Genomic DNA, 23,708 nt, shown 5'->3' with positions numbered 1-23,708 from the left:
AACTCGTTTTAAAAAATGTTAAACCTATCTGATATGGCAATAATAGCTAAATGATTTTTTTTAAATACTGAAAAAAATGTTAGACAAATATACCCTTGTAACAAGTTAGGTAATAATGCATAATTTTAGGGATTAAGATTTTTACGAATAACAAAAACAACCGACCTTAATATTAGGGAATCAACGGTATCTAATAAAAATAAATCAAATAAAATAATTATCTTAATTCTAATTTAAAATTGCTAATAAAGTAAATTAAAAAAAATGATAAGATTGTGTGGATAAATCTTGAAATTTACCCATCTTAATATAAGATTTACAAAATAAGAGAGTAAATATTATTAGGGGAATAAGCCTATTTTTTTTAAAAAAATCAAGAGAGTAAATATTATTAAAATTAATAAGATTGAGTGTGGTAGATTTTGAAATTTACCTATCTTTAATATAAGATTTACAAATAAGAGAGTAGTAAATTATTAGGGAGGAATATTTTAATATTTTTTTTTTAAAAATGAGGGTTTTCAAAAAAATCACATGAGAGAACTCAAAAAAAAAAAAAAACACTTATCTAATTGTTTCACGCCCAGAAGACAGCTACAGCAGCAGAAGACAGCCGCATAACAGTCTTGGCGAAATCCTTAAGCCCACGTCATTGCAGAAGAAGCCCAGCCCAGAAGATAGTCACCGACGACACCGAGAATTTCCATCACGTCGTCGCTCTCATACCCCACCCTTTTCATCCCGCCGCCGCTCCCATTCAACCGCAGAAGATAGCAGCCGACGACGCCGAGAATTTCCATCACGCTGCTGCTCCCATCCCCCGTCGTTTCCATCCCGCCGCCGCTCCCATCCAGCGGCCGCTCCCATCACGTCGTCGCCAAGACTGTTCTCTAGTGTGTGAGAGGAAGGTAAAATCTTTGTTCTTATTTTGTGTATAAAGCTTACTTTAAAAAGATATATTTTGTCTTCCTAAATTTCAGGTGTATTTTTAAATATATAAATGTGGGGCCTACACATGAGCGTGTTGTTTAATAACCAAAATTGAGGAGTATATGTGTTTAATTCCAACAAACTTTCTATATGGTTAAAGTTAGAGGTGGAATAACTCGACGATCAAGTGAACGATTAAAGGTTGGTGGTGGAATAGCAGGACGTCGAAGAAAAACCTGCACAAAAACCTGTACAATCACCTTAGATAGTGAAGAAAAGGTATAGATACAACAGTTTATATATGAGTTATTTGTTTTTTTTTTAAATCTTTCCATAGATGTCTTTATTATATATACAGATTGAATCATCAAGGACTCAAGTAGAGACTCCAATAAATAAGGGAAAGAAAGGTAAAAAATTGAATGAGACCAGCAAAAAGAGAGGTGGAGGAAACTTGGGTAAGAACTCAAAAGATGTTGCTGTTGAATAGTAATATTTTAAAATTAGATTCACTAATTTAATTCTAATTTTATGTTTAAGGGAAAAGGAAAAGGTATCAAGATAGTTGAAGGAGAGGAGGTGGTGGTAATGAGGTAGTTATTGGGATATACATGTACTTACTATAGTTGTACAGAAGTCAATAGATATATTGACGTTTTAATTTGGTTTATGAATTGATATATACATCTATTTACTTTCATATTTTGCTAATTGCTGAATTATTAGTACATACATATATAGATGTTTAATTTATTGGGATATACATTTACTAGTTTATTTATTTATGATACTTTAGTTGTACAACAGTAAATAGATGTATACACTTACGTACTTGGTTGTTTCTTGAATTGATATATACACTATCAACTTTCATGTTTTGTTAATTGTTGAATTATAAGTACATACATATATGGACGTTTTAATTTTGATGATTGAGTTGCGATATGTACGTAACGTACGTGTATTGTATTCTAATATTGGTTTATCATCAATTGGTATATACATTTACTGATCTTATAATTTTGATAATTTTTCTAATATAAGGATGATACAAAAACTAATGAAGAAAATAAAAGGGTGAATAATGAATCTACCGATGAAGATAAGGTAAATAACTTAACTTCTAAAAATGTTTCAGAGACAGAATCTGATGAGGATGCGCGTCCAAAGAAGGCTACAAATTTAAGAAGAAAGGTAGAACATAAAAAGGTAAAGAATCCATTGTTAAAGAAATTGTTGTATCCATTTTTTCCATTTCACGTACCACCATATAAAATTGTGATTACTACATTCACCATTGTTACAAAGAAATAAGGAGCTAAAAGAAGAAGATATAGTAGAATGGCAGAAGGATGAGATGAAGACCCGTGGAACATGTAATACGTTTAAATTAAGTGAAATTACTAATAAAAGAATTAAATAATGAAGATAAAATCACTTGAAGATAGGAATCAAGTTTGAATTGAATAGCAAGTTTGTTGGATTGTTAAATACGTTTAAACGTAGGAAGGACATTATGGAGAGAAAACACTTAAAAATGTAAAATTCCTAATCGATCCTTTAGCCATTTTTGCAAAATTATAAACTAAGGAACATTTTCTTGAGTGGGGGACCAAATTTAGCCATTTACTTAAATTTCCCTTAGTAATACAATTGAGGACTGGCCCAAACAGATATGCAGGCTCAGCCTGAACCGTGCAAGGTCAGCCCAATTCCACACGTGCGAACCCACTCGCCTAGACCCGAACCTGCGCCTCAATCTCATCCGCACGTGTGCGATTTACTCGCCAAGCCACACCGACGAACCTGTCGGTTCTTCGGTTGGTTAGGCGCGGGTTTAAGAAGAATTTATCAGTCAGCTCAATTTTTTATATTTATACTGTATAGTTTTGGTTCTACCATCAAGTCGACCGAATCGAGCCGTCTACACTCCTACCGTCTCCGAATTTTTGGAGGTGAGGACGGGGCGGAGATTTCTTGATAAATAATTTATTATTTACTTTTATATATATATATTTTAATGGGAGTAAAATTAAAGGAAATGTGGTTAAATAAGAATTGTGATCGGGCTTTTTTCAAAAAATTTAAAAAAAGTATTAATTAAAACTAATATATATTAATATTATTATATATAAAAGATATAAAAAATAATAAAATATTAAACGGGATGGGGCGGGGAGACCTGTTCTCGTCAGGGACCCCGTTTAGGATCCGGGTCAAATCGGAGATTCCTGACCCCATCAGATTGGGTACCCGCAGAGTTATTTTTCATTATTACAAACGGCTCGTCAAATCCAATCTGACCCGAAAATATAAGGATCGAAGTGGGTTGAGTTGCAAACTTGATTGGGTTCACCGGGTAAAAGAGCCGATTTTGGGTTGGTCCAAAGCCACTCCCTCAACCCAAACCAGCCGGTGTTCAAATGTTCACCCCTGTTAACCACGTTCTTTCCCTTAAACAAACCAACCGAACCCCAACCTCTCTCTTCACATTACGCTTTCTTCCCCTCCCTCTCAGCAGTTTAATAGCACCGCCGTCAGCGCCGCTCATCACGACAGTGCTGCCACCGCCGCTGTCACAGTTCCTCACAGCAGTGCGGCCGCCGCCTCTCTCCCCACTCTTCATTCTCATGCCCGACTTCTCTGGTATTCACTACCATCTCTCCTCTTCATGCTTCACACTCGTTTCGAAACTCTAATGCTGCTTTAGCAATCTATTTGGGTGGAATTTATCGAAATATAAAGCATTCTGCTTGTAATTTGTTTCTAAGTTCATGGAATTTTGTTCAAGTTGGATTGTTATTTAATCTGACATTTACTTTGTGTTTTTGCTCGTTGCATCAAATATTCAAGTAATTTGAATTAGGGGGAGACTTGTGAGGACGCAGTCACGAAGTTTCGACTTGTTGCTTTTCGCCATCAGACTTAAAATCTTTTAGTTGTTGTCTTCATCTTTGATCGGAGATGAATAGAGCGCAAGTGGAAGGTCTGGTGTTCACTAAAGAACCATACATTGAGGATGTTGGACCTCGTAAAATGTAAGATTAATTGGTTTCTAATCATCATATTAAGATGCTGGTTATTATTAGTCTATAATCTTTTATGTCTATTTTTTTGTTTGGCTCTTTCTGTAGCAAGAGTATGCAGTTTACTACGTTCTCCGGATCTGAAATTAGCAAAATGGCTGAAGTTCAGGTGTACAAAGGCTTATATTATGATACCACTCGGAAACCCATTGAGGGCGGCTTGTTGGATCCTCGAATGGTACAATTGCTTTCTTATATTCTCATGGGTGATTGGAGGTTCATGTTCATTAAGTTTAGTTTTTTTTACCTTTTTTTTTTATTATCAATCATAATAAACAACTACGGACTGAATCTAGCTGCTGTATTTGACTACCACAATTAATGATATACACTAATGCTCTCCCTCAAGATGGAGAAGGAATGGAATTGTTTGGCCCAAGATTGAGAGTTGAGTTGTAGTATTGTATAATGTTGACCTATGTAGAATGAAAGCCAATGTCTATATATTTTAGACGCTCAAGAAAGCTAGATGGGATACAATGTAGAATTAGATGCATAATTTTCATGAATAGCAAGGCTGTAAGTGACAAAATCTAGAAGTTGTTGATCAGTTAACTAACTCATTTGCAACAACTGAAATCTATACTTCCCCAATTTCAATCTTCGTTCGATCGGTTTAGCCTAGTTAAGTTTAAAGCCTCTCAGTGGTTGAGAACTATTATTCTTCTCTTATTTGTTGTAATTGGGGTACTTTTTGTTCCCATTTTTAGTTTTTTCTGTTTATCGTTCACTCTTTCGAGAGTTTGTATCGTTGAACATTTTTGTTCCTTTTTATTATTTCAACAAGAAGTTCGTTTCTTGGTAAAAAAGAAAAATTGAAGTCTATACTAAGCCTTTGGTGAAGATGAGTAGTCATTGGTTGCTTCTTAGCCTTCTGAGAACTGTTGAACTCTGCAAAAAATATCAAAACCACGGGTGATTTGTGAGTGTCTAAATAGAATATGCAACTAGATTTGACCAAATATCTTGAGTCGGACAAAATACATGCTTTTTAAGAGAGAGAAGAGAGCAAACCATTGCTAGGAAACCCAATGTTCTCTCCGTACTCTTCTCCCTCCCCAACCATCAACCAACCAGCCACCCACCCCCACCACCCCACCGCAGCCGGTAACCATGGCCTTCTCTTCCCCTAGCTACCTTATCCCATCCCCTACCCGCCTCTCCCACCCTTCTACCGAACATAATGAACACTTGAAACTACCCTGCCCGTAAAGCTAAGATAGAGTGTAAAACCTTCTCGATCAAGGTTGATGATTTCTTCTGAGGGAGTCGTGCCCGCTTATTCTAGATTGGAAGGGATGTCACCTACTCCCTTTCCCTGACTTGGGCATTCATCTACTGGCTTTCTTCATCTATCAACCTACTGCTAGACTCCTCACTCACACACAAATTCTTCAAAGAACACCGTAGTGATGACTACACCCTTTGGATTGAGAAGTTGAGCAACAAGAAAGGCTATTGGCTTGAGATTAACGAGCTTGACAGTAATGGAGGCAAGAATAGGATTATGCTTCCTTATGGTGTTGGAAAGGATGGATGGAAGGCATTTTACAATCTCCTCCATAACTACCCCTCTGATGACAAACCTAAGGCACACTGCCTTTCTATCGGGGATCATTTAAACCACCCTTCTCTTCAACAGAACCCTATTTCTAATGAGCAGTCGCCGACCATTTACAACCAAACCACAGATTCTCCCTCAAAATCGACCTTGATCCCTAAAATCTTCGAATGGAGTCGTGGATCATTGTTCAATGTCATTCCTTACATGATGATTGGTACTCCATCCTTCAGACCATTCAAGAGTCGCTGAGTGACTTCTGCTCCATCAACCTCATTCACCTGATATAGCCCTCCTCAGATGTGAAGATGACAAACAAGCCATTGCACTCACCTTCACTGACGATTGGCAAACCTTTGGCCATGCAAACTTCACTTCCTTATATGGAGCACGAAGAATATAAACTCCAATCGTCAAGTTCCATCTTATGGAGTTTGGATCACAATCCGGGATCTTACCCTCATCTGTGGACCGATACCATCATCCCCTACATCAGTGACAAGTGCAGTGGATTCTTAGAAATATCGAAGGCAGCTTCAAACCTTAGAGATCTTATGGAACTGAGGATTAAGATCAGAAACAACGGCTATGGCTTCATTCCAGCGACTGTAGAGATCCCATCTGCCATTACACATGAAGATGACCTCCTTGTTCACATTGATCCTTTCTTCATTGCCAGTAATTTGATCGGAAATCGTAGACCTGCCAATAAGGCCCCAGGACAACCATACAACAACATTGCCGGAGCTAGCCATCCCCGCTGTCAAACTCCCTCCGGCGCGGTTTGCATCGAGACTGCTGCTATTGGGCTCGAAAACCAAGGTGCAAGGCCATTTGCCTCTGCTGCACGTAATCATTTGACAGGGATGTGGACCCATCACGAAATTCTCTGTCCTTGACAAAAGGAAAAGCACAAGTCAATGACCACCCTGCCTCCTCTGCCCTGCCCCCTACTGTCATGGTACAAAGCCATTAATTATCAATAAAGGTAGGGATCACGTGAGACGTGACTGTACGGGAGAAACACTACCCATCCCCTCTCTTCCAAAAACGGAAACCTCGATTTATCCAAGACAGCCCCACCTTTGATGGCCACGATGAAATGAACTATTTCTCTAGCCCTCTTCCCGAGGATAGTCCAATCCTACCCATCTGCAACAACCCTAATACTCCTATTACCCCCACCATCCTTTTTGGTGATTTGCCAATCCTCGAGGCCACTGACACTCTCTGGTGTAAACCAATTCTTGAAGAAAACTCTTTATTCTGATTCTGCCTTGTACAAAGGAGTGGGTTGGCTATTTATAAGAGACCAACCAAGGACTAAAGCATACTTAACTAAAACGAACTAACTAAAACAGAAAGTACTAAGACTAACTCTTATATAACATAAGGTAACTTAACGGATTACATCAAACTCCCTCTTTGTTGAAGAAAACTCGTTCTCGAGTTTAGTTGGCCAATGTAAATGCGTCTTCAGCTCGATACTTATACAGATCTGCAACATTGAAGACTGGAGTGATCCTTAGATCAGTAGGAAGGTTGATTCGGTATGCATTGTCGCCATACTTTTTAAGTATTTCAAATAGGCCAATCTTTTTGTCACTGAGTTTGCTGTAAGTCCCTGTTGGAAATCTGGATTTCTTTAAATGAACCATGACCAAATCCCCCTCCTCAAATGTCTTCACTCTTCGGTGGGCATCTACTGCTGCTTTGTTGGCCGCTGCAGCCTTGGTAAGAATCTTCGTTACTTCCTTGTGTAGTTCTACTATTCTTTCCGCCATTTCCTCAGCTTCCTGATTCAAGTCAATAGAAGAGGGAAGATGAGCTAGGTCCACAGTAAGCCTAGGTAATTTTGTATAAACAACTTCAAAGGGAGACTTCCCTGTCGAACGGTTGCGCATATGGTTAGATGCAAATTCTGCTTGAGCCATGTAAGGTCCCATTGCTTCGGTTTGCTCCCCCCTAAGCATCGTATTAGATTGCCGAGGGTGCGATTTGTTACCTCCGTCTGCCCATCCGTTTGTGGATGGCTGGTAGTACTAAATTTGAGGCTGGTGTCAAATTTCTTCCATAGGGTTTTCCAAAAACGACTCAGAAATTTGACATCACGGTCGGACACTATTGTTTTTGGTATGCTGTGTAAACGGACAATCTCTCGGAAGAACAGATTAGCCACATATATAGCATCCGAAGTTTTTTTACATGGTAAGAAGGGAGACATTTTACTAAACCGGTCAACCACGACCCAGACAGAGTCATATCCTCGTTGTATTTTTGGTAATCCCAGAACGAAATCCATAGAAAGATCTTCCCAAATAGTTGTAGGGATAGGGAGAGGGCAGTATAATCCCGTATTATGAGATTGACCCTTGGCTTTTTGGCAAATATTGCATCTGTTGACAAAATTATTAACATCTTTTCTCAACTGTGGCAAAAAAAAAAAAAAAAACGAGCAGCCACTAGTTCATATGTTTTGTCTCTTGCCTAAATGCCTAGCCAATCCTCCGCTATGTAAATCTTGGATCAATATCTCCCTTAAAGATGTGTGTGGGATACATAAACGGTCCCCTTAAAGAGGTACCCATCAAGGATATGGAAATCATTGTTGTTAACATGCTCATGGCATTGGAGCCAAATAGTATGAAAGTCACTGTCATGTTCATATGTATTTGGTAAATGACCAAAGGCAATTACTCGTCCAGTGAGTAGAGTTAATAGGCTAGCCTTCCTACTAAGAGCATCAATAACTTTGTTAGTTGTTCCAGCTTTATGTTTGATTACAAAATCAAATTTTTGAAGAAAAGCAATCCACCTAGCATGCATTCTATTAATTGTTTTTTGTGTTTGTATGTATTTAAGAGAGAAATGGTCCGTGAATAGTATGAATTCCTTGCCAATTAGATAGCGTTCCCACTGTTTGAGAGTTCTAATTAAAGCAGAAAGTTCTTGTTCGTAAGTACACCACTTTTGTCTAGGCGGGGTAAGCTTTTCACTAAAGTATTCTATTGGGTGGTTCCGTAACTTCCGTCGGGACAACACAGGCCCTATGCCAATTCCTGAAGCATCTACGACAACTTCAAAGGGGTGGGAAAAGTCAGGTAGGGTCAAAATGGGTGTGGAACTAAGCTTTTGTTTCAGAGTTTGGAAGCTAATGTCTTGTTCCTTATCCCAACCGAATTTACCTTTTTTCAGGGCATTTGTTAATGGGGCTGCAATAGAGCTAAAATGTCGGATAAATTTATGATAAAAGGATGCCAAGCCTAGGAAACATTGAATATCCCTAACAGATGTGGGAGTAGGCCAGTTTTGAATAGATTCAACCTTTGAAGGGTCGACCGAGATACCATGTTTTGATATATAAAAGCCTAGGAATGCTATTTCACTAGTGAGGAAGGAGCATTTAGCTAGGTTAATGTATACCTGATTGTCTTGAAGAGCTTGAAATAAGGTTTGTAAGTGTGTTAAGTGATCATCAACTGTTTTACTATAGACAAGTATGTCATTGAAATAAACTACGATAAAGTTATTAAGAAAAGGACGTAAAACCTGGTTCATGAGGCGCATGAAAGTGCTCGGTGTGTTAGATTACCCAAAAGGCATCACGAGCCATTCAAATAGCCCTTAATTTGTTTTGAAGGCTGTTTTCCACTCGTCGCCAGGTCTGATCCGTATTTGGTGATAGCCACTCTTTAGGTCTACCTTTGAAAACAGCTGTGCTCCACTAAGTTGATCCAAAAGGCCAGACTGTCGAGATAGGAAATCTATATTTGATTGTGATCTTGTTTATAGCTCGGCTATCGACACACATCTGCCACGAACCATCTTTTTTAGGTGCCAATAACACAGGCATTGGACAGGGACTAAGGCTCGGTCGTATGTGTCCCTTGAGAAGAAGGTCATTGACTTGGTCTTGTAGAATCTGATACTCAGTGGGACTCGTACGATAGTGTGGTAAATGGGGTAAGGAGGCACCAGGGATAAGGTCGATGCAGTGCTGTATATCACGCAAAGGAGGTAAGCTCGAGGGGTCTTGTGTCAAGTTAGCAAAATTATCCAATAGGTGCTGAATATCCGGGTGATGGTGGGCATGAGGCGTAGGATTTGAGTCACCTTTGACCACCAACACCCATATCAAAGGGTCGCCCTTTTGAATAAATGACTTACCATTAAAAATGGTAAATAGTTGCTTAGAAGGAGAAGGTGATTCTTTCCGGGTCTTGTGATCCAACGTCGAAGGCAATAGAAAAATTTTCTTGCCCATCCAGTGAAATTCATAAGTGTTTTCCCTGCCCTTATGTATAGCTTGGAGATCATATTGCCAAGGACGGCCCAAGAGAATGTGACAAGCATCCATATCGATGACATCACACACAATCTGATCACGATATTGGTTACCAATGCTTAAGGGTAAGAAGAAATGGATGTCTCACCCCCTTTCCGAATCCACGAAACTTTATATGGATGGGTGTGTGCATCAACTTTGAGGTTAAGGGCAAAGACTAACTTATGAGAAACCATGTTCTCACTGCTGCCACAATCGATGATGATGTTGCACACTTTCCGTTCACAGTACAACGGGTACGGAAGAGGGCATGTCACTGGTTGAGCTGATCGACCTTTGGTGCCAAGAGAATTTTTGGATAAAACAATTAATGAAATCACCATCATCAGGCTCGACATAGGTGAGTTCTTCCTCCCCAAGGGACTCAATCTCAGCATCACCGGTATCAATGTCATCGACCAATGCCAGGGTTCGTCGTTGCGGACACTCGTCGGACAAGTGACCCACTTGTCTGCAGCGATAACATTTTCCCATTGTCGGACGGACATACTGATTCATCCCTTTCTTGGATACCAAATCAGTGTTCTTGACTGGAGGAAAAGTTTTAGGTTGTTCCTCTGTTACTTTGGAGCTGGAGGCAGAGGAAGAGCTGCCGACAGTGATTGGTTTGCCAGTGTTCGAGGGAGAAAATTTAGAACTAACCGTCTTATCCCAAGCTGTTCGACGAACCGGTTGCCTGCCCCATCTTCGTTCTATCTTTTCTTCAATCTTTGTAGCCATAGTGATAGCATCTGTCAAGAGACCAATGGGTTGGATGTCCAACTGATCTTGAATGTCTTCTCTGAGGCCATCAACAAAGCAGGCAATCTTGTAATCTTCACTTTCGGTTAAGTTTGTTTGGGTGCCTAGACGATGGAATTCTTCGATGTAATCGGCAATGGTCTTAGAACCTTGGTGACATTTCTGATATTGCTGGTACAATAATTGTTCAAAGTTGGACAGTAAAAATCGTTGACGCATGAGGCGCAACATCCGTGGCCAACTACGAATGGGACGCTTACCTAGGCGCCGTAGATTTATTTCCAGCTGATCCCACCAGGCTGAGGCACCAGACTGAAGTTTAAATGCCACAAGCCGTACCTTCTTATCATCCGGTGTATTGGTATAGTCGAAGAAGTTCTCAACGTTCTTTACCCAGTCCAAGAAAGCTTCAACGTCCATCTTACCGTTGAAAGGAGGTAAGTCAATCTTCATTCGAAAGTCTGTACGCATGCCTCCTCTGTTTTGATGTTCGTCCCCCCTGAAACGAGGATTGTGTCGAAAAAAATCCTCCTCCTTGCCAGAAGAGTCTGATTCTTGAAGTCTCAGCTGCCAATCTTGATGTCGTCTTCCACGGCCTTCCATGTTTCTTGGTGGAACCAGAGTTTGGGATCGGTTTCTTGGACGTTCTTGAAGTCCAAATCTTTGTTGGCCCTCACGATTACCCAAATCCTCACGTAACCGTTCTTGTTCCAAAGCAATGTTTTCCAGGTGCTTTGACAAATTTTCCATCAACCAGTGGATAGTCTGCACACTGGAACGAACCTCCCCCAAGGAATCTTCTACCAACAATAAACGATCAGTAGCTGTTCTTGGAGAGAGCGGTTGAGTTGTTGAGAGATCTGCCGCAGGTCCCTTGCCGGAAGGTGTTGTGGACTTTCCTGCCATCAGATCCCAAGGAGTTTTTCGGGGCTCTCATACCAATTTGGTGTAAACCAATTCTCGAAGAAAACTCTATTCTGATTCTGCCTTGTACAAAGGAGTGGGTTGGCTATTTATAAGAGACCAACCAAGGACTAAAGCAGACTTGACTAAAACTAACTAAAACAGAAAGTACTAAGACTAACTCTTATATAACATAAGGTAACTTAACGGATTACATCACTCTCCTGGCCACAAAACCTGCATTGTCACCAAACATAGCCACCTCTAATATATCTACCCTACAACCATTGACTGCAGAACCTATCAGCATCGAATACGAGGACAAGGCTTTGGAAAAAGGCTTGTTTTCACCTAATGGTTTTCGGTAGTATTTAGAAAATTATCTAAAGGAGCCAGGCTTCTGCATTATGGCGGTTCCACAAACAAAACCAAAGACAAAAAAGCCTAATAAGATGGGTAAAACAAAGGTGGGAACCCGTGAGCTCAAAAGCCTCACTTCATCTATCAATTATGAGAAACAGAAGCTTCTTCAGGGGGGCCTTCCATTGCTAAATGAAGCTCCCGTCATGGAATGTTAGAAGGTTGGGCTCGTGGAAGAAGAGAACCCTAATAAAGCAATCCATCTCCCGCCTTAATCCAAACGTGGTGATTCTTCAAGAAACAAAGCTCTCCACTATAGACACCAAAGTATTTCCTCTTTTCTTTTCACTCTTTCGAGAGTGTGTTTTTTTGAACATTTTCATTCCTTTTCATTAATTCAATGAGAAACTTGTTTCTTGTTCAAAAAAAAAAAAGAGACTATAGACACCATCGTTGTAAAGTCCCTGTGGAACGCTCATGGATTTAATTGGACTGCCTTAGATGCAAATGGAACAGCTGGTGGAATTCTCATCCTCTGGAATGATTCAGACTTCACTGCCAATGAGATTATAGAAGATCCCACTCCTCCATCTTCACGTGAAATCCATCTAACTTGCACCATTTACCATTGAGCCAATCAAAGTTCAAGGGTCTTCCACTTTCGAATCTAAATAAAGCCTTATCTGCTAAGAAAGGGTTAACTTAGCAATTCTTCGAGAAGAAACTTTTGAGGGAGGCATCGATTGCCTTTTAGCTATCCTGAGTGCAAAATCTTGAGATAACCATGACATTATCCAAATATGTTTCCACAACTTCATGTTCCTTTTGAACACAATAATAGTTGCTCCCTTTTCTTCGAAAACCTCATCCTCTACGGTAGGGGATGCCATCATACTATCTCTGATCTTAGCCCACTCTGCAAAAGAAAAGTTAGAGGCACCCTACAATACCTTCCCTTTGAAATTCACCAATGATTCTTTTATCATGTCCCAATAGGTTATCCAATCGATCTTTCTAATCCCTGCAGGTACAATTATGAATTTTCTTCCACCCGAAGGGGGCCAAACAACCCATTTCAAAAACCAACCTTTCAAGAGTCTTTTTTCGGAGTCGACAAGTTCTGTTCCCATCCCTTACTTGCATGGAAAATCTTGAATACAAAGGACAATGCAGAAGTTCCACCAAAACATTTTCTAACCACTGAAGTTGGGAAAGTTGAAGAGAAATATGAATATTCTTCCTAGAGTCTTGAGAAAACGGTCACTATCGCACCCAACCCAATAGTAATTGTATTGAATGCTGGAATTTCTCCAATCCATTTGAAAGCAGCCAAAAAGGACGGTGAGCTGGTTAGGAAGACATTGGCAGCGGCTTAGGATAGGAGGACGTCGGCAGCGGAGTAAGGTTAGGAGGGAGTTGGCAGCGGAGGAGGACGTCGGCGACAGATTAGGGTTAGGGGAACGACGGTGTTGGGTTGGCCGACAACACCGAAGGGTAGAGCGGCGGCTAGGGTTAGGGATGGCGAGCAGCGGCGATGGCGAAAAGAGGACCGAACGAGGAACCCTAGCGGCACAGATGAGAGCAGAGGTGAGGGTGGGTAGTGGCGATGGCGGATGGAGGAGAGGCCGGTGGCTAAGATTAGGGTTAGGGTTAGAGCGGCGGCTAGGGTTAGGGTTAGGATTAGAGAGTCGACGACGAATGGAAGAAGACGATAAGGGCTAGGGTTAGGGATAGATGGCAGCTAGGGTTAGGGTTTGCAAGATGCGGTGACGGTGAACGGCGCGGCGGCTAGGGTTAGGGTTGGGAGGGAGAGAGTCGGGGTGAAGCTTCAAAATATCCACTGCTGATTTTTTTAAAAAGTCAGGGAACATTGACAAGGCTGATTCATTGACTATGTTCCAAGATTTTTTCAAAAAATGGAGTTATCAATGCTGTCCAAAATGAGACTTACATTTGTCTCATACCCAAAAAGAAAGAGGCTAAAAAGAAAGAGGCTAAAACAGTGTACGACTATCGACCGATCAGCCTCATCCCATGTGCCTACAAAATACTTGAAAGGGTTCTCCCCGAACGCCTCAAAAAGGTATTGCCTCTCACTATCACTAACCATCAATCTAGAAGGAAGATAGATATTGGATTCCGCCCTTATCGCAAATGAAATCATTGATGAATGGAAAACTTGAAAGTTAGAAGGGGTGGTGATCCAACTGGATCTTGAAAAGGCTTTCGACATGGTAGATTGGGACTTTCTTGATATAATCCTATTTCACAAAGGATTTGGGGAGAAATGGAGGAAATGGATTACGGCCTGTATCTCTACTACAAGCTTCTCCATCATCATAAACGGGAAACCGAGGAGCAAATTCACTGCTACAAGAGGCTTGAGCAAGGGGACCGCCTTTCCCCTTTTCTCTTCATTCTCATCACTGATGTCTTCAGTCGGCTGCTTCATCATGGAGAAGAACAAGGCCATATCTCAGGTTATGTCTCAAATTGTGGCTTGATTAGAATTGATCATCACCTTTTTGCAGATGACACCCTCCTCTTCTCCAAAAAGGATCCCTTCTACATCAAAAACCTACACAAGATTGTTAAGTTTTTTGAGATTGCTTCGGGTCTCAACATCAACTACAACAAATCCAGTGTATTTGGCATCTCTATCTGCACACGGACCATTAACAAAATCACCAAAGCATGGGGCTGTTCATCGGGAAGTTGGCCATGCACTTATTTGGGATTACCACTCAACGGTAACCCAAAAAAGGAAGCTTTCTGGTTGCCAATCATTGAGAAGCTTCATGTTCGGCTTAGTAGATGGAACAACTACTTCATTTCTAATTCATTTCTAAGGGGGGAGGCATACCATTCTTCAATCCATCCTCACGAACCTTCCCACATACTTCTTGTCTCTTTTCAAAATATCTGGCAAAGCGGTAGAGAAGATGGATAAGATTTTTAGAGACTTCTTATGGGAAGGACCAAGAAACAACGGCAAGCCCCATCTCATCAATTGGAATCGCACACAGCTCCCTATCAATGAAGGAGGTCTCGACATTGGGAACATTAAACAGAGGAACCATGCTCTCCTCTCAAAATGGGTGTGGCGCTACATAACCGAACCTAAACAACTATGGAGAAGACTTATCTCAGCAAAGTACTATGGAACCCTCTCAACTCTTTTGCCTATAGCTGCCATCCAATTCTAAAAGGACCTTGGCCTGCGATCACTCTACAAACCAACCTCGTAAAGGCAATAGCCATTTGTCTGGCGGGAGAGAGTAGCCAAATCAGCTTTTGGAATGATAGATGGTTTGCATAGGGCACCATTGCCTCTCTCTTTCCAAATATATACACTCTAGCAATGAATGTGGGAGCTACAATTGGAGACCAATGGTCTAGAACTACTTCCTCATGGAACTATAATTTCTGCAGACCCCTTAAAGAGGAGGAGATTGAAGAACGGATGCAATTATCTGTCTTGCTCAGCCCGATCTGCCCCCCCTTCTTGAGGATCATTTGGAGTTGGCCCCTAGAGCCATCGGGAGAGTTCACCACTAAATATGCCTTCAATCTTCTCAACACTCACCCTGCCCAATCAGCTCCCACCCTTTACCCTTGTATATGCCAAAGAAAATGTCCCAAGAAAATCAAATTCTTTTGTTGGGAACCAGCCATGGGGCTTTAAATACGCATGACAGAATACAGAGGAAGCACCCTTACATATCACTCTCCCCCACTGCTATCACCTCTGTTTTGGAAATTAAGAGACACAAAGTCACCTCTTTATTCTCTGTCCTTTTGCCACACGTTTTTGGAGCAGTGTTCTCTCGGCTTTTGGATGGTCTACAGTCCGTCACTCGCATCCAACCATTATTCTTGATTGTTTTTTGGTGGACCATCCTTTCAAACATGGCAAAGCTATTCTATGAGTTCAAATTGTTCGGGCTTTCTTATGGTCTATATGGTTAGAAAGGAATCGTCGGGTTTTCAATGATAAAACCCTCTCTTTTGGAAACTTTTTTGATAGAGTTCTTGTTTTAGCCTTGGGTTGGTGTGTAATTGTTTCTACCCCTTTCAACAATTACTCTCTTCATGATCTTATTACAAGTTGGAGAGCTTTCTTGTAATTGCCTTTGAGGCCTTTTGTATATTTCATACCATCAATGAAATATTTGTTTCATATAAAAAAAAGGAAGAGAGAAAACCATCTTGGGTAGTCATTGGTTCAAAGGGGCTAGTGTAAAGTGAGAGGGAATGAGTTCAAACCCCATAATGGCCACCTATCTTAGAAATTAATGTGTTTCCCAATACCAAATGTTGTATGGTCAAGCGGTTGCCTTGTGAGATTAGTCGAGGTGTGTGTAAGCTGGTTTGGACACTCACGAATATCAAAAATAGAGAGAGAGAGGAGAGCATCTAGATGGCTCTTACAAGAAAACCACATTTTTCTCTATCTTCTTTAGTTGCATCGTAGGAACCTGCAGAAGTCAAACTTATGTTGCATTGGCAACAACCTTTGCTTTGCCCCCTCTTTTGTGAGGATTCTAAAGGAGTCAAATTTAACCTGCAGAAAGGAACTCTTGTGTCTAAGTTATGCTGCAGTTTTGTTATTCGTGTAGAAAGGATGTGGAAACCAACCTCTCTTTGTTCATTGTGATTTTGGGGTCAAAGGTTGGCTCTCTATCTTTGGTTTATTTGACCTCAACTTTGCCCCGAAAAAACAGAAAAGATTGACTTCTGGAAGTGCTTTCAGGATGGTGGCTAAAAAACAACTAGAATATTATGGAGAAGTGATATTAGGGATTTTATTTGGTCTTTTTGGTTAGAGAAAGACAATAGGATCTTCAACGATGGTTTAAGTCCTCAAATGTTATTTGGCAAAATGTATCAGCTTATGGCCTCAAATTGCCGTGCCATTCATATAGATTTTTGTAATTATAGCAGCTTTTTAATCAATTTATACCTCCTTGGCTGAGGGATCTCTCTTCCCTCTACCTTTTGGCTGTATTTCCGTTTTTCATTAATGGAAGTCTGTCTCTTTTGAAAAAAAACTTGAAATTACTGTCATCGGTTTTTTTAATTTCATGGTTGATGCTGGGGCCGTGATTGCAAATTTTACGACTTTATTTATTACATATTTTCATTCTCTCTCTCTATCTATTATTTGTTCAGAAAAATATTGTTCTAAATGATTGCTTTTCCTCTTGGGATTGTGTGTCAGGGTCCTGCAAATAAGGGATGTAAATGTTCTACATGCCATGCCAATTTTGGTGACTGCCCAGGACATTATGGATACTTGAGTCTTGCTCTCCCTGTTTTTAATGTTGGTTATTTTACTACGATATTGGAAATTCTAAAGTGCATTTGCAAGGTATTGAACAGATAAGTGAAATGCTTTCCCTGGATTAGTGCAAACTTTCTTGGAATATTATTTCTCATGTCTAAAGTTTCTCTACAGTCATGTTCTCGTATACTTTTGGAAGAGAAGCTTTACAAAGACTTCTTGAGGAAGATGAGAAATCCTAAATTGGAAGCCTTGAGGAAGTGTGAGCTTGCGAAAAAAATCGTAAAGAAGTGTACTACCTTGACAAGTAGCAATAAAAGCATGAAATGCTCCAGATGTGGATATTTAAATGGTTTGGATTTCACCTTTTATTTTGATGTAGACTCGAGCTAAGCCCCATTTATATGTCAATTATAATTTATTCACCTCTGTTTATAAGGCTTCTCTAATTTTTGGATGCTTGTTTTTATTTGTTACCTAAGCTATGTTTGGGACTAGTGAATTCATACTCAACTAAAATCGATTTGCAAATGCACATGCATGATTTACCTGATTATAAAATAAAAAGGCAATCCACTTTGTTTTCATGTGTTCTTGCATGATGTGGTGATCTTTCATTTTCTTATTTGAATCTCAACCATGTGATTGGTTTGCACCTGCATAAAAGTGGGCTTATAATTGATTGAACTCCATTTTTTTAATGGGAAATAGTTTCATTGATAGTATGAAATTACGAAAGAGGGGAAAGATCCCAATCCATGGGAGTTAAAAAAACCTCTCCAACAAGATGAAATAGAAGCTATAGTGATGGAAAAGAAGAGAATATTTACACCAAGTAATAGTTAAAGAAACCATAGCATCAAAAAACCTAACAAAATCTCCTTTTCAATAAAGATTCTCTTATTCCTTTCAATACAAGTACTCCAAGAAAAAGACCGCGACAAAGTTCATCCAAAGAAGCTTCTTTTCCTTCTTCAACGAGTGGCCATGGGAGAAGAGTAGGGTCATGGAAGAGCTGTAGACCACCCAAAAGCTTACAAGGATGCCTCCCAAAAAACTGCTGCAAAGTCACAATATAGGAAGATGTGGCATTTTACAGAGCTTGTAAATATATAGCAGAGTTTGTAATTATATCTCCCTTTTGGTTTCATCTTTCTTTTTATTTAGTTTTTGTTGTTCTTTCATTCAACTCAATGAAAGTCTGGTTTCTCATAAACTGAAAAAGGGCAAGTAATTATATCTCTCTTCCTTTGCGAATTGGAGCAGCTGGAACTTCTGCCATCATTCATGATGGTTAACTCCAAAATAGCTTTCAATCTTCATGGTATAAATAACAATGAAGGGCCCATGACATGATTGTTATCATATTTTTTAACCCTTTACTTCAGAATTCTATTCTTCCAACTTAATTGAAACCATACTTATCCAAAAAAGAAAAAAAAAATTGAAACCATACTTGAACATGCTCGTTAATCTTGTTGGAAATTTGACCTTCTGAACTAGTTGTGTGATCATTTTATTGTTCTGTTAATCAAAATTTGTAGGGGATCTGGGAAATGTTTTGGGTGGTAGGATATAAGTTGTGTGATGTGATATTAGAAATGGATATGAGAAGCCTTGGGAAGTGGGGAGGTTACATTTCTCTTGGAACTCTGCTGTATTTTGTTCTTTCAATTATGACATTACAGATTTTGCCATTGATAGTACACCTAGTCCGAAAGAGAGCATGTCGTTGATAAGAAATATCGGTCTTAGGAGTTAACAGCACTCGTTGAAGAACACATGAAACGATATCACCTTCGTCTGGTGCCGTATAATCAATATCATCAACAATTTCCTCACTGCTGTCCTCTTGTAGGACATCCTCTTCGACCATATTGATTATCTTGCGGTGCGGACATTCATTGGATAAATGACCGGTTTGTCCACACCTAAAACATTTCCCTAATGTAGGGCGATGGTATATATTGCCCTGTTTCTTTCCTGTCACCAAATCAGTGTGGTTAGACTTGACTAAATCAGTGTCCAGAGTTTTACCTTTTGTTGTAGTAACGGCATGGTTGGGAGAGGAAATGTTGTCACCCGTCGAAGTAGGCTTCTTGGAAGTTCCACCTTGTTCCCAATTGGTCCTTCGGGTGTACTGTTTTTTAGATCTATTTCCCACTTGTTCTTCAATTGTTGTGGCCGTAGAGATGGCCTCATTTAAATAACCTATTGGTTGGAGGGCGATCTATTCCTTAATATCCGAACGTAGTCCCCCAATGAATCTTGCCACAAGATGTTGTTGTCCTTCCAACAGATTTGTTCGAGCTCCCAAGCGGTGAAATTCTTCAGAATAGTCAGCAATCGATCTGGATCCCTACCTACAATTTTGATACTGATTATATAAAATTTGTTCAAAATTAACAGGAAGGAAGCGTTCCCGCATGAGTTTCTTCATGCGTTCCCAACTTCGAATGGGTTTTTTACCATAACGATGTCTATTAATTTCCAGCTGATCCCACCACGCCGAAGCTCCACCTTTGAGTTTTAATGCTACAAGTCTTACTTTCTTATGTTCAAGTGTTCCCATGTAACCAAAAAAATTTTCGACATTCTTTACCCAATCAAGAAACCCTTCAATATCCATTTTACCATTAAGCATAGGTAGATCAATTTTCATCTTGTATTCATTACTATCTTGGTTTCTATGTGGGTTAGGATATCTACCAAACCAGTCACCTTCAAAGGCAAGTAGTTCTTCCTCCTCCTCGCTGGAAGAATCCGCATTGAACTCAGTCCGCCGCTGAAACAAAGGATTCTGATTCAGTTCTTGATTGAAATGTCGTGGTTCTTGGAGGTTTCTTGGACCCAAACGGATTGTTTGTGGTCTTCTTGGTGGATCGGCTTGCTGTTCTTGCTGAAATAAATGTCTTCGATCCTCCCTCTGTACTTCTTGATCCAATCTTTCTTGTTGTCCCGTGGTGCGTCGGACCGGGGATCGTTCCACACTTAAAGCATCAAGTTTCTCATGTATAATCTCCAAGATGTGTTTAATCTCGCCAACATCCTATTGGATGGCTTTCACCTCCCCTTCAACCGACAGCAAGCGTTCGGCTGACGATCGTGGCGAGAGAATGGAGGGCTGCTCCATTTCTTTGTTGATGAGGGAAGAGTCATCGGTGATCGACTTTTTTCCCGCCATTTGGTGCCCAGAAATTTGGGTGCTCTGATACCAACTTGATGTACAAACACAATGGTTTCTTGAAGAGAATGAAAGATATCTTTTATTAAGAGATCAGCCTCTATTTATAGAGTTTGGCTAACAACTCACAAAACAGTAAAAACTAGTTACTGTGTAGTAACTAATAACTAAATAAAGAACAAAGCTTGAAAGCTACATCTTAAAGGAAAACCTTAAAATAACAACTAAAACACTACATCACTACCAATGGTGGGTTGAGGAGCTTTCAAGGGTTTTGAAAATGGAGAACATTGCTACATTGGTGGGAGGGATGGGCTAATTGCTATGTAGAAAGGAGCCGAAGCTATCTCGCTTATTAATTAGAGGTAATAAGGGTGCATGAGTTTTTAATGGGGACAACTAACCCTGTGTTCATGAGTGCGTTCCAGTTGGAGCTTTTGAAGTTACAAGGGACTAGTCTCAAGTGAAGCACCATGTTTGCAACTTGGATGGACAATATGAGGTAGGTAATAGATGTTTGTAGACATACTTGAGATGCTTTGCTTCTAAGAAACCAAAGACATTAAATGAGTGACTCAGGTAGAATATTGATAAAACACCTTATACCATGTCATCACTAAAATCACTCCCTCGAAATTGATATATGGCAAGCCACCACCACTACCTTTGATCTGATATGAGTAGTCCTCTATAGATCAGTTGTTGCAAGAACAAGGCACAGTTGTCAGTGACCTTAAACTTAAGCTGCCAACAAGGCCCAAGAGATTCTGACAAGCATTGAAGGGGTGCAACCTATCAAGTTGAGGACATGGTTTGCCTCAAGCTACACTCGTACTACAAGTCTTCGTTGGTAGCCCAATGGAACAAGAAGTTGGCCCCTCAGTCAGATGGAGCTCCTTTTAGGTGTTAGAACGAGTGGTGAGATTGCTGACAAGCTACAATTGCTGTCCTTGATGGAATATATCCTGTTTTTCATATTTTTTAACTTCTTACATATAGGACTGGTTTCCGAGGTCAGAAAACTGACTGGTTTTTTTTTTGGTTTTTTTTGTTTTTTCGCTTAAAACTCCTCATCTGCCTCATCTCTTAAAAAAATTAGCATCTCTAAAACTCCTCATCTGCCTTCTATTTCGTGCCCTTATTTTTTCTTCCTTTTTTTGGATAAGAAACGGATGTATAACGATTTGATTATATAAGATAAGAAACGAATATATTAACACAATATAAAAGAAACAACCTAAAGGTGGGGATGGAAAGACCCACTCCCAAATCTCTAACATTAAGGCCTTCCAATCTTGAAGGATAAAAGATAAGTTGTAATTACAGAAAAAATTTCTTCTGTTTAGGGCACCATAAAGATGTAGTAAGCTGTGCCTTTTTCCCCTCCTTAAAAGCACTTACTGCATTTGACCAAAAAACACTGTAATAGAATGTGTAGGGATGTGCAAATGTTTTTGGACAGAAAAGGGTATGATTGAAGATTGAAGTCGTAGGAAGTGGGGAGGGTGTAAACCTCTTGAAAGTCTGCTGTATTTTGTACTTCCTTTCTTGTGGGTAATATGGGATCCTATATTTCTTCTGTGAGCTCTGTTACAAACACAATTTTATACTGGATTAGAATTGGGTTAAAAATGTTTTAAGTGCTCTTTATCTTAGATCTCTGTGTATACGTGGATGTTATTTGGCATTGTCAGCATGCATTGCATTTTAAGGTGTCCAAGAAATTTGCATATTAGTGCAAGTCTTTGTATATATTTTGATGAAAGAAAGGTTTCATTAATATGTGTTTCCATCATTATGAGAACACGTTTTAGAGTAGAGCATGTATCATTGAGGTGAATGTGGCTGATTTTAATGTCTTTATGACAGCTGTGTACATTCTGGTTTTGAGATCAATAATTATTAGCCATATATTTTATGATTCTATTGTAGGTTCGGTGAAGAAGGCTGTATCTATGTTGGGAATACTACATTATCGTGTGAAATCCAAGGATGCGGGGATGGTATCAGAGGATCTTAGAGCACCCTATAATGTGTCGAATGATATTTTGAACCCTTTTAGAGTTCTTTCTCTTTTTAAAAGGATGACAGATGAGGTATACATTGATAGTATTTAGGATCTTCTTTATATTAACGCACTCATCAATGACACTTATTTCTCTTCATATATATCAATGAAAAGTTGTTTCCTGTTAAAAAAAACTCACTAATGTCACTTGCTTCGATCGTTGTGGCCATTGAAATGAGTTGTGTATTGCATAACTTCTCTAGGTGTGACGCATATTATTTTCCTTTTACTTTCATTGCATTCCATTTTTATTTTCATGACATCCTCCTTTGTGCAGGACTGTGAGTTACTCTTTCTATCAGATAGGCCTGATAATCTCATCATTACTAACGTTGCAGTGCCTCCTATAGCTATCCGTCCTTCTGTAATTATGGATGGTTCACAAAGGTTCTTTTTCTTTCCTTCCCTTCCTTCACATATATTGAACCACAATGAAATTCAAGTTTTTGATTGTATATTTTTTTAAGACATCATATTGTCATTTGTAAACCATCTCAAGGTGGCATTTATAAATGGTTTTTAAAAATTTTCTTTTTCCTGTTGCAGCAATGAAAATGATATAACTGAGAGGTTAAAACGAATCATCCAACAGAATGCAAGTGTTAGCCAAGAGTTATCAACATCAAACTCACTACCTAAATGCCTGGTACATTGTGGACTTTGGTGTTTTTATTTTAAATGATTATATATGTGTGTGTGTGTGTGTGTGTGTATAATTTTTTCATTATTTTGCATTTCTTTTGGATAATAAAGATTGCTTTGGTTAGAATAGTCTTTTGTGGAGCTTCTTCAATATAATAAAGCGGAAGGTTGGATAAGACAAGACTTACAAAGTGTCAAGCGACCTCCTCTCGAGAGTTGAAACCGTTTCCACCTATCCAACCTTTTTTCAATTTTCTCCACAATAGTGCTCCAAAAAGCAACTGATCTCGGATTTCCTCCCAAGGGAAGCCCTAAATACGAGAATGGAAGGGAAGCAATCTGACAATTCAAGGAATCTGCAATCTGACAAACTTTTCCAGATTGTATATTAATGCCACATATTGCTGATTTCTCCCAATTTAACAGAAAAACCAAACATATTTTCATAAACTTTGATTAGCCTGAATGAGATTATCCAACATACCATCATCATCTTTACAGAAGAGGATATCATCTGCAAATTGCACGTGGGGAATGTGACTCTTATCCTTTCCAACCAAAAAGCCTTCAAAGAATTATCCCATGTGAATACTGTCCAAGATGC

At 39.6% G+C, this 23,708-nt stretch overlaps 1 protein-coding gene across 6 annotated transcripts in view; it reads left to right on the top strand.

The window, feature by feature from the left end:
• Positions 1–3,379: 3,379 nt before the first annotated feature.
• LOC111025760 (DNA-directed RNA polymerase III subunit 1) overlaps positions 3,380–23,708 on the top strand; it is a 38,210-nt gene continuing 17,881 nt past the window's right edge. For all 6 annotated transcript variants that reach the window (XR_015788064.1, XR_015788063.1, XM_088118449.1 and 3 more), the window contains exons 1-8: positions 3,380–3,576; positions 3,784–3,968; positions 4,065–4,194; positions 17,148–17,297; positions 17,385–17,562; positions 22,327–22,490; positions 22,740–22,849; positions 23,009–23,108. Coding sequence is in view for 4 of the 6 variants with exons in the window: in XM_088118449.1 (XP_087974575.1) it covers positions 3,895–3,968; positions 4,065–4,194; positions 17,148–17,297; positions 17,385–17,562; positions 22,327–22,490; positions 22,740–22,849; positions 23,009–23,108 (906 nt within the window). In the remaining 2 variants the exon portion in view is untranslated. The remainder of the gene's footprint in view (positions 3,577–3,783; positions 3,969–4,064; positions 4,195–17,147; positions 17,298–17,384; positions 17,563–22,326; positions 22,491–22,739; positions 22,850–23,008; positions 23,109–23,708) is intronic.

Source organism: Momordica charantia, unplaced genomic scaffold (assembly GCF_013281855.1).
Source record: "Momordica charantia cultivar OHB3-1 unplaced genomic scaffold, Mcharantia_2.0 BLBB01000158.1, whole genome shotgun sequence".
NCBI classification, from domain to species: Eukaryota; Viridiplantae; Streptophyta; class Magnoliopsida; order Cucurbitales; family Cucurbitaceae; genus Momordica; species Momordica charantia.
Note: the sequence above shows the minus strand (reverse complement) of the source record. Positions and strands in the feature narration are given on the sequence as shown.